Source organism: Prunus persica, chromosome G1 (assembly GCF_000346465.2).
Source record: "Prunus persica cultivar Lovell chromosome G1, Prunus_persica_NCBIv2, whole genome shotgun sequence".
NCBI classification, from domain to species: Eukaryota; Viridiplantae; Streptophyta; class Magnoliopsida; order Rosales; family Rosaceae; genus Prunus; species Prunus persica.
The window spans coordinates 18,176,790-18,189,236 of NC_034009.1; the positions used below are offsets into that span (position 1 = coordinate 18,176,790).

The 12,447-nt window shown below is 39.9% G+C and overlaps 1 protein-coding gene across 1 annotated transcript; it reads right to left on the bottom strand.

Annotated features, from left to right (window-relative positions):
• On the bottom strand, positions 9,464 to 11,859 carry LOC18793604 (zinc finger BED domain-containing protein RICESLEEPER 2). Its single transcript, XM_007224039.2, has 4 exons — positions 11,147 to 11,859; positions 9,799 to 11,078; positions 9,635 to 9,708; positions 9,464 to 9,508 (listed from the first exon to the last, which is right to left on the bottom strand). Exons 1-4 carry the CDS (start codon positions 11,857 to 11,859, stop codon positions 9,464 to 9,466), a joined length of 2,112 nt encoding a protein of 703 aa, XP_007224101.2.

The window sequence follows — 12,447 nt, forward strand, 5'->3', positions numbered from 1 at the left end:
GGATTATTTCTTAACCAGCGGAAATATGTCTTTGATCTATTTAAAGAAACAAGAATGATGGAGACGAAACCTATTGCCAATCCCATAGATGTAAAGAAAAAACTTGGTCTTGATGGAGAATTGTTATCAGATGTTGGTTACTATCAGCGGCTGGTTGGCAAGCTTATCTCACCATCACTCGTCCTAATATTGCTCATGCCGTTAGCTTGGTCAGCCAACATATGCATGCTCCAAGAACCACTCACTTGCAAGCTATCAAGAGAATTCTTCGATATTTAAAGGGCTCTCCTGGTCGTGGAATTCTAATGAAAAAGAATGGGAATACTAATATTATTGGGTATTCAGATGCCGATTGGGCAGGATGTACAGTTGATCGAAAGTCCACCACTGGATATTGCACTTTTGTTGGAGGGAATCTAGTTACTTGGAAGAGTAAGAAGCAAAATGTCATTGCTAGATCTAGTGCTGAAGCCGAGTGCAAAGCCATGGCTTCTCTCACTTGCGAATTAATTTGGCTTCACAGTCTTTTGAATGACTTGGGCTTCACAGATCCTGAACCCATGACCTTGTGTTTGCGATAATCAAGCCGCAATCCATATCGCTGCGAATCCTGTCTTTCACGAACGAACGAAGCATATCGAAGTAGATTGTCATTTTGTTCGAGAAAAGGTGCAATCCAATATTATTCGCACAACCTTTATTCGAAGCAACAAACAATTGGCTGATGTCTTCACTAAAGGGCTCTCCTTAGCTCAATTTGAAAGTCTTTTGTCCAAGCTTGGTTTGATCAATATTCTCGCACCAGCTTGAGAGGGAATGTTGGAATAATTGCTCTGATTAATACTCACCTATATTACCGTTGGACCAAGGTTCTCAACTATACCACTATATTGGAATTAGAACAGTCTTCTTGGGACTGCATACTAAGAAAGTTTTACATATATATATATATATATGTACTACTGAACCTCTTGTAATTCTTATGATGAATAAGAGCAAACAACCACTAGTACGATTTACTATTTGTGCGACGAAAGTTTGCGCGACGAATATGTTTTCGTCGTGCAAACAACACTATTGCGACGAAAACGAATTTCCGTCGCGCAAACAACAGAAAACTAGGGCGACAAACAGATTCGTCGCGCAAACAATCTATGTGCGACCGAAATTACTTTCGTCGCGCAAAGATAAGGGAAAAAAACCCGGTTTTTTTGGTTGGCGCCAAAAGCTTGCACGACGACAAAAATCGTCGCGCATGACAATATTGCGCGACAAATATAACCATTCGTCGCGTAAAGATGGACAGAAAATTGGCTCCTTTTTTTGGCGGTAAAAAAATTTGCGCGACGAGAGTTTTCGTCTCAAAAGACAACTTAGCGCGACGAAAAAATGTACCGTCGCGTAAGAAAACGAGGGATACTTATTTTTGGAGCCAAAATGAAGGGTGGATAAAATTTTTTTTTTGCGCGACGGATTTTCTTCATCGCGAAAAGTTTAATGCCGGTGAGTTCTTGCGCGACGGAATTTAAACCTGGCCCGACGAAAGTTTGTGCGACGAAGAGTATTTTACGTCGCGCAAAAAAGTAGATGTCGGCACGTATTTGCACGACGGAAATGTTGTTTTGTGCGACGGAAAAGTGCCCTTTTGAGACGGCATTTTGCGCGACGAATTCAGTTATTCGTCGCGCAAAGTCCTTCTTCTTCATATTAGTATCTGCCATTGCAGAGGCAGAATGCAGAAATTGCATTCTGCCTCTCTCTCCTCTCTCTCACTCACTCCCCCTGCCGCTGCTCTGCTGTGAATTCAGTACGTTCATTGGGTATGTATTTTTTGTCGTTAGTTTAAATGTATTAATGTAAATTCGCACTAACGTTATTAATTTTGTTCTCGTTAGGGATATCTGTGATTAGTGGAGAACGATTGAGAAGGTATGTTATTGTAAAAGTTTGTTTGTTATGTTTGTAATTTTTTTGTGAAGTTATATGTGTATAATGTTGTGAAATTGTGCGTGACGTAGCACAATGTATTTGTGATGTACGAAGTTAATTGAAATTAACTTCGTACTTTTATTTTTATGTTTAGTAACACGTAGTTTCCCGTTCGAGATTAGTTGGATTTCGTGCATGGATGCGTAAGGCATGACTGCGGTCTAATTAATTCTTGAATTGTCCCATTATTTGGACAGTTTGGTAATGCATAGTGTTGTCACATAATCTTCGGCTACAGGATTAGGTTTCGATTGTGGAGATTTCGGTGTCATCTCGGTACGTTCTTCGGGTGGTACGTAGGTATTTATACCTATGCCCACGTCAAGAACTGTGTCGAGATGCTGCCGAAATTAATCCACGTCGAAATCTAATCTCATGTAGCCGTAGGTTACGTGACAGGACTATGCATTCCCGAATGAGATAGGGCCTTTACCGGAGGCATAAGGTGACATTATAACTTCGTATGAAGTTGTTGTGATTGTTGTGTCGTGATTGTGGTTTCAGGAATTATGAGCAGAAGGTGGATACAGAACCCGAATAGATGCGCAGACGAATAATTGGATGGAATCGAGGATTTTATTGAGTTTGCACGTAGACACAACCCGGGTGCAACTAGAATCCGTTGTCCTTGTAGGAGGTGTAACAACACGTTGTGGGAGACAATTGAAAATGTTGGATTTCATTTAGTAAGGAATGGAATGATTGAAACATATAGCATTTGGAATCTTCACGGCGAACAAGTTGACCATGCTTCGTCTTCAAATGCCCCAAGAGTGGACAATGTTGAACCTATTGTGGATCCTAATGATCAAGTCATGGGTATTATACAGGATGCTTTTCCATTCGCATCGACCAACATCAATCAGGAAGGGGAAGATGACGTGCCTACACCAATAGACAGTGCGGAGTTTGAACAGTATGAAAAACTGTTAAAAAATGCTAACCAAGAGTTATACCCAAGGTGCGAGAGCTTTTCCGTTCTCACTGCCATTGTGAAGCTAATGCACGGAAAAATAAAGTATCGTATGTCAAACTTGTCTTTCGATTACTTTTTGGGGGTTTTCAAGAGAATGCTTCAGACGGACAATTGTTTGCTGAAAGATCATAAACATGCACAGAAGGTGTTGCATGGTCTTGGATTGGGTTATGAAAAAAGCCACGCTTGCAAAAACAATTGCATGTTATTCTACAAAGAGCATGAAATGTTGGATACATGCCCTATATGTAATGAGTCGAGGTTCAAAATGACATCCCAGAATAGAACGACTAAGATACCACAAAAAGTCATGCGTTATCTGTCCCTTAAACCTAGGTTGCAGCGATTGTATATGTCGACGCATACTGCCACAGACATGAGATGGCATAAGGAAAAACGGGTAGACGATGATGTGATGCGGCATCCTGCATATGGGGAGGCATGGAAAGAGTTCGATCGAACGTTCCCCGAGTTTGCTGCTGATCCCCGAAATGTTAGATTGGGACTTGCCACTGACGGATTCAATCCGTATGGGGTTCTAAACCAACACCACAGCACTTGGCCGATTTTAGCATTCCCATATAATTTGCCGCCTTGGAAATGCATGAAAAAAGAATACATGATGATGACTGTTTTGATAACTGAGGATCCTGGCAGGTCAATTGATGTGTACTTAAGGCCTCTGGTTGATGAGCTGAAGGATTTATGGACAAACGGTGTTCGCACGTACGATAAATCAATTGGGAGGATGTTCACTTTGCGAGCAGCAGTTATGTGGACTGTGAATGATTTTCCAGCATATGCAATGGTTTCTGGGTGGAGCACAAAGGGTTATATGGCATGTCCTATATGCAAGGAAGATGTAACTTCTGGTTGGCACGCGGGAAAAGTTTGTTACCTTGGTCATCGGAGATGGTTGCCATGGGACCACGAGTGGCGAGAAAAAGATAAAGAGTTCGACGGGAACACAGAGCGTCGCCTCAGACCTAGAGAATGGTCCGGTGATGAGATCTTGGAACAGCTGAACCGTTTGGATTTTGCTCCGTTCGGGAAAACAGTTAGTCGGACCAGACCTTCTACACATTTGAACTGGACGCACAAGCCTATGTTTTTTGAGCTCCCATATTGGTCGAAACTGAAATTGAGGCACAATCTAGATGTGATGCATGTTGAGAAAAATGTATTCGACACATTGGTGGGCACGATTCTAGATATCGAGGGGAAGACGAAGGACACGATCAAAGCTCGTCTTGATTTGGAAAGAATGGGCATACGAAGGGGTTTATGGATGAATAGGGACAGTGATAAAGCTAGAAGGGATCTTGCATTCTTCTCTATGAAACCGAATGACAAAAAAGAGTTTCTAAAGTTTGTATCGTCTGTCAAATTTCCCGATGGGTATGCTTCTAATATCGCACGTTGCGTGAATGTCGATGGGGGTAAATTTATTGGACTTAAGAGCCATGACTGCCATGTGTTTATGCAACGCCTACTTCCTGTGGGTATTCGACACCTACTGTCGGAAGATGTGGTGAAGCTAATCATCTTGTTATCCATATTTTTTTCCCAACTGACGGCAAAAACATTGCGAAGGACAGACATGTTTCAGTTGTGCCATGACATTGTCCAAGTCCTATGCAAGTTTGAGATGATATTTCCTCCATCTTTCTTCACAAGTATGATGCACGTGATGGTTCACTTGCCAAAAGAGGCATTGCTTGCAGGTCCTGTTAACTATCGCTGGATGTATCCAATAGAAAGGTATATAATCCTTTTCGTTTGTGTATGCATCATTATCACAGGCTTGCTAATTTGTATCATATCTTTTTATTTTGACAGGCTTCTCGGAGAGCTGAAAAAAACTGTACGCAACAGGGCGAAGCCCGAAGGATCAATTATAGAGGCTTGGGTTCAATATGAGTCGCTTACTTTCTGTGGAATGTATTTAAAAGATGTGGAGACGGCTTTCAATCGTCCTCAGCGTAATAACGACGGAGGTATGAGAAAGGAAAAACTTTCTGTTTTTGCCCAAAGCGCACGGCCCTTTGGAGATCCTGGACGAGGGGAGTCGTTTTCTAGAAATGACATGGAAGTAGCGCATTGGTTCGTACTGAACAATTGTGATGAGATAATGGCATACTTAGATGAGCATGAAGAGATGATGAAGCGAGAACATCCATCACATTTAGTTGCCCAGAAACAACGTGAATTATTTCCACAATGGTTTTTGGAATCTGTAAGTTATAAGTGTTTTGTATTTGACAAATATAAATTGTAGTATTTAATTTTATCAGACTAACATGTGAATGATTTTCTATTATATTAGGTGAATAAGTTGAAATCATCGAATTCCCCCACTTACAGTGATGAGTTATATAACTTGGCATTCGGCCCGATTCGCGCTGAATTGTTTTCGGGTTGTTATATTAACGGCGTTAAATTTTTGGGGGCTGCACGAGATGACAAGTTGTGTACGCAAAACAGCGGTGTCCATGTCCCAGGTGGAGGCGAAAGTACGAACATTGATTTCTATGGCAAACTCACAAATGTCGTTCAATTGCTTTACAAAGATCGATACCAAGTGATCATGTTTAAGTGTCGATGGTTTGATAGCAACCCAAATAGGCCGGGAAGTGTTAAAATCGACCATGGCTTACTATCTGTGAACATTAACAGAACTTGGTATGATGACGACCCTTACATTTTGGTGAACATGGCAACACAAATTGTGTATCTAGATGACCCTAAAGCCGGGAGCAGTTGGAAAGTTGTTCAGAAGATGGATCATAGGAACGTGTATGCTATACCAGAACTAGACCTAACTGAAAACGACGTCGACAATGTGGCTGACCAACGTTTAGAATCATCAATGGAAAATGATGCGGAAACACTTCGAGATACACATGTTATACAAGAACCGTTTCAAATCCAAGGAGTGTCTTCAATCGAAATACCGATTCAGTCAATTACAATTGACCTCGGGGATCTTCCAAGATTCGATGTTGCAGTGGGCATGAGCAGCGAAGATGATGTAGTTATAGTAGACGAGGAGGAGGAGGATTGGGAGACCGAAAGTGATGATAGCGACGATAACGAAAGTTATTATAGTTCAGATGATGAATAATTAAATTTGTTCTAATTTTATTATGTTAGTGTACAGACTTTGTGTAATACAAATGTTTGAATATATATAGTACAAATATCCAAACCTTATATATGTGGAAAACTGAAACTTTATTCAAATAAATTTAGTTATACAAAGTTTGGTAAATCAATATATCCAAACCCTTTTAATAATCATTTTTAATTTTTGTTTTTGACAAAACACATTTATAAAATGAAAATGATACAAAATTTGTTATAAAACATTGATCAATAAATATATCCAAACATTTTTATACAAAGTTTGAAAACTATTGACAATAAACATTTTTCAAAACTGAAAACCCTTGCGCGACGAAGTGGACCTCGTCGTGCTATGTTTGCGCGACGAATAAAACCTCGTTGTGCAAAGTTTGCGCGACCCAAAATACACTAGTCGCGTGAAGTTAAATAATTGCGCGACAAAGTGTCTTCCGTCACGCGAGAAAGTTTGCGCGACGAAAAAAATATGTCCGTCGCGCAAATATATATTATTTTATAATATATATTAGATATACACATATATATTTGAAATTGACGATCGAGTTAGAGTATTGTATTCATATAGGGTCATGGAGTGTAGGTGTAAAAATTCATCAAAATCGGAGTTAAAATAATCGTTAAATCATGAGTTTTCATTTATAACCGTTCAAAAGTTTTGTCCCGTTACTTGATCTCTGAATGTTTTATTTTTTCGATTTTTTGGGTCTAAGATCCCGAAGTACAAATAAACGAGTTTGACGGCTGGATTGCTGAAACTACTTTCGTAGAATGCGTTTGCCATAGCAACCATATATTCACAAACAATAAATAGTTTACTTATACGTTCGTTAAATATAACATCACATTATGTCATATCACCCTAGTGTAAACATCTGAAATTGAAGATCAAATTCACTAATTGTATTCATATAGGGTAAAGAAAAGTAGCTGCAAAAAATTATACAAATCAGAGCTAAAATAACCGTTAAATCATGACTTTTCATTTACAACCGTCGACAAGTTTCGTCCTGTTACTCGATCTCTTAACGTTTGTTTTTTTCGATTTTTGGCATATACGATCTCGAAGTGTAAAAAAACAAGTTTGCCGGTTGGATCATGAAAACTAGTTTCGGGTTTAGGGTTTCTGCGGTTTAGGGTTTAGGGTTTAGGGTACAGGGTTTGCGCGACGAATAAACGTGTTTGGTCGCACAAAGCCTGCCAAGGCCGGCTTTGCGCGACGAATACAAGACTTGTCGTCGCGCCATACCAGCAATAACTTTCACATTTCACTCTCTTCCTCCTTGGACACTCAGCGGAAATTTTTTTGCGAGGTCTTGCGCGACGAAGTGATTTCAATTCGTCGCGCCATACCAGCCAGAACTTTCACATTTCACTGTCTTCCTCCTTCAACACTTAGCGGAATTTTTTTTGCGAGGTCTTGAGCGACGAAGTGGGTTCAATTCGTCGCGCCATACCAGCCAGAACTTTCACATTCCACTGTCTTCCTCCTTGAACACTTAACGGAATTTTTTTTGCGAGGTCTTGCGCGACGCGGGACGTATACGTCGTGCAATCTCAGCCAGCCCTTTCTCTTTGGACAGATATCACGTCGCGCAAAAATTACATTGCGCGACGACGAAATGTCAAGCGTCGCGCAAGTTTTCAATTTCTCCCGCTAAACCCTAGTACCCAAATTCAGGCTATTCGCAACATTGCGCGACGACATTGCGTTAGTGCGTCGCGCAAGAATTCAATCTCGCCCGCTAAACCCTAAATCCTAAATTTTGGCGGACTGCCAACATTGGGCGACGAAACATAGATATGTGCGTCGCGCAAGAATTCAATCTCGCCCGCTAAACCCTAAATCCCAAATTTTGGCGGAAAGCCAACATTGCGCGATGAAATGGACGTTTGTGCGTCGTGCAAAAACTACCCTTTCACCAAATTTTGGCGGATGAATGACTTTGCGCGACGGAACTCAAATGTTTTTCGTCGCGCAATAGCCATTTAAAATTTCTTGCGCGACGTTACCTTGGCTTTGTCGCTCAAAAACGAATAAAATTTCAAAAACCACGCAATGGCCTCCTTCTTCCCCAGATTGCTGAAACTTTATTCCCCGCCGTCAGCTCAGCCTCCTACCCCGGTGGATTTGGACCGCGCCCGCGACTTTGGTGGTACCCCAGAGCTCCCCCGCCGTCGCCGTCGAGCCAGCCGCTGCGATTTCTTCGATTTTCACCGAATCTGCTCCGCCGTGTTCTCCCTCCTCCGGCGACCAATTCCGACACCTGAGGTATGGTTTCTATCCTATTTTTAATGCTTTAGCTGATGGTTGGGTAGGATTTCTGAATTTGTTGCACTAGGGCACTTAATTTGAAACCCTAAGTTTCGGCCGGATTTTGATTTTCAATTCCGGCCACTTCCGGCCATTTTTCGGGGTATGTCCGAGAACAAAAGTGGCTCCAATTGATGTTTTGAACCTAGGATAGGAACCTTGCCCCTTAGTTTTAAGCATTTTCCGGCGATTAGTATGGCTTTGGACACCCGCGCGCTGCCGGCGCGTGGGGCGGCGCATGGGTTACTGTGGCAACCTGAATTAGGTCCTAGTGCAATCCTGTAGTTGTCACGAGCGCATAGGTGTTTTCGGATTAGAATTTGGTTACCGTTTGCGTCTCGAATGGATTTTGCCTATTGTGTTATTTCTGGGGTTGTTATGTTCGGACCGTTGGATCGAACTCAAACTCACGTATGGTGTACCTTGTATTTCTTGGATCGTCTACGATTCGACGGATCGTGGATCGGAGTCCCGGATACTCCGAACTCGCAAACCCTAGGTCAATAATGTGAATAAAATTGTATGTGTTTTCAAATATTCGTATATTTTATTAATTTGTATGTGTATTAATGAAATTGTGCAGATGTCAGACCTGATTAGACGTCGTAGGGCAGTGACGACCACGGAGAGTTCGGAGCCCCGGACTCAGCCGACATCTGCTGCCATTGCTCCAGCATCTGCTGCCACTGCACCAGCACTTAGGGATGGCAACGGGCCGGTTAGGGGCCGGGTATGGCAATACCATCCCCATCCCCGTCCCCGTCCCTGCCCCAATCCCCGGTTTAGGCTTTTCGGGGAATCCCCGTCCCCGTCCCCGTCGGGGAAGTGTCTCCCATACCCGCCCCAATCCCCGGTTTTTAATAAGATATTTCTTGTTAAAATAATTTCTCAATCCAAATATTTAGAAACTTTTTCAGTAAGCACAATAAATCCTTCTAGTCTTAAATTAGAAAACCAATCCTAAAGAAATATTAACAATATCCTGTTATCAAATAAAACTTCACAATTTCAATGAACTCTCCTACGCTCCATCATTCATAGCTTTAATCAAAAAACAAAGATATGTTCTCTGTTTCAATGGTAGACTCCTACAAAAGAAAAAATTAATAATAAGATAAAACATTACAATTATTTAAAAGAAAATGAGAAACTGGCCAATATAAGAAAAATCTATTTAAAAAATTAAAGAGAGCTATTAAATATAAGAATGTTACCTCTTCCTCATTATTATCAACTTCTTCATCTTGAACGGTAACTCTTCTAGCTTCCTTCTCATTAGGGCTTGAAGCTAACAGTATAAATAAAAAAAATTATTAGAAAACAACAATAAAATGTTTTACTTAATATGAAAAATATAAGCATAAAAATATTTCCATACCTCTTATCTCACTCCATAACCAATCGCGAGCGCACATCAATGCCTCTACTGTGTTTGAATGAAGCCGGCTATGATGAGGGCTTATAATCCTTCCACTAGTACTAAAGCAAGACTCTGAAGTAACTGTGGATACAGGAATGGCCAAAATATCTCTAGCAATATCATGCAAAGTAGGATATTTGATCCCATTTGATTTCCACCAACATAATATATCAAAATCATCATCATCATTCCTAGGTAAAAGAGACTCTTCTAGATAATGATCCAACTCAGATTTAACATGTCCATGGGTAGTGGAGTGAGAAACAAACACATCTAATTGCTTTACCAAATCAAGTTTAGGCATAGATGGTCTAGATGACGAAGTAGGAATCAAAGATTCAGATTGCACCTGTTGACTTTGTTGAGATCTTGACTGATACTCCTTGACCAAGTCATAGAGAATATCTTTATATTTCTTAATCTCTTGAGCTGCGTTGTTTGAATATATTAGAGAGCATAAAAATTCAATTTGTTTCATCTTATACCTTGGATCCAAAATACTTGCAACTCCCATCAAACCATGCATTGTATCCCAATACTTCTCAAACTTTGTTTGCATATGTAATGCCATTGCTTGCACCTCTTCTTGTTCAGAACTAAGCCAATCATAAATTGCTAATCTAATAGCACAAATATTCTTAAAGTAAAGATTGGCAGTAGGATACTTGGTCCCTGAAAAAAGAACAGTCACATCATAAAACATGGCCAACTTATCAACAAGCTCCTTTGTCTTTGCCCAATCACTTTCACTAGGCACTTCTTTGTACAATGGCTCACGGTGCTTCAAACGAGGAAAAACATCTTTGTATATCATTGCAGTCTTAAGCATGGAATATGTAGAGTTCCATCTAGTCTTACAATCAAGTTCTAACATTTTAGAGGTTGGAACTCTCAATTGCCTGGCCGCTTCAAGAAATTTCTCCTCTCTTTTTTGGGTTCCTAGCCAAAATGCAACACTGTACCTAATTTTCTCAATACTTTTTTTAATCACCTCTAAGCCATCTCTCACTACCAAATTCAAAATATGAGCACAACACCGCATGTGGAATAAACGTCCATCTAACATAAGTGAACTCGAGCAAATCTTATCTAACACTATCGCAATCATGGAATCATTTGTAGAACAATTATCTACAGTTAAGGTAGACAACTTACGGTCAAGATTCCATTCGAACATGCATTCCAATAAAGCATCAGCAAGTACCTCCGCCATGTGTGGACATGGAACATATACAAACCTATAGTAAAACCCAAATAAGTCACAATACGATTAATAATTCAAATAAGAAAAGTATATTACTTTTACCTTATTAGTCGGCTTTGTAAATTCCATGCATCATCAATGAAATGTGATGTGATAGTCATGAATCCTCTCTTTTGATTATTCGATGTCCACATATCCGTTGTAATGGCAATTCTACTTCTGTTGGTGTCCAACAACTTCATTGTTTTCTCCCTCTCAACTTCAAAAACCTTAAATATGTCCTTCTTGATTGTGTTTCGAGAACACACCTTAAATAATGGTTGCAAAGCATTGGAATACATCTTGAATCCAATATGATCAACCATGGATAATGGATACTCATGAAGAATAATCATATTTGCAAGTGCCTTCCTGGCATGGTCGTGGTCAAAATTATAAGTGCCAAGTTTGACACTCCCATCACTCAACTTTGTAGGATTCAACATTGATTGATCTATGGTTCTTTGTCTTTTATGAAGACAAGACTTTACATGATCAAGTAAATGTCTAGTCCCATTCTTGCTACTTGCGCCTAAGATATTCTTACAATGAATGCACACAGCTTTTATTTGACCTCGAATTTCTTTCTTTTCAAAATGTTCCCAAGCAGGAGATCTACCTTTCCTTTTATTCATAGCAGCTTGAGTTGAAATTGTGGCTTCTGTGTCGTTATTTTCAGTTACTGCAGGATTGCTATCATTTTCATTTGGTGTAGGGTTGTTATCCTTCTCAATTTGGGTTTCAGGAACTTGAGTCTCTTCATTGTCGTCACTCATCTAGGAAAAAAAAAATAAAAAATTATAAAGACTGATACATCAATTGGAAGGTAAAATATCAAACAACAAGAAAAGAATTAGTCATGACAAAAAATATATTCTCAAAAGGGAAAGAATAAAGAATGCATATAAAAAAAAAGGTATAGCTTTTATTAGAACAAAGCATGCATATCAGACAAAGAATAGCTTTTATCAAATCAAAACATGCATAGGCCTTGCAGTCGAAACAACAATCACTTTGTTTCAACTATTGTCTATTGTCCTAAACCCCTTCACCGCTACAACACAACCGTCATTTGATTTGCCTTTGTACACACTACCGTAACCCCCTTGTCCTATTTTTTCTTTGAAGGAGTTGGTCGCTTTCTGGACCTCCAAATAGCTTATACCTTATAACTTGAAGTGGCTTATAGTTCATGAGAAAGGCCTCAACAGTTTGACGATCTTGGCTTTGATTCTTCCAGAAGAAGATATATCTCTAGGATATATAAACTCTAGTATTCCTGACTTATTCACAGAGAGTTTGGCCCGCAAAAAATCTAAAGAATATAAACTAAAACAATATAAAATTATCAAATCAAAACAACT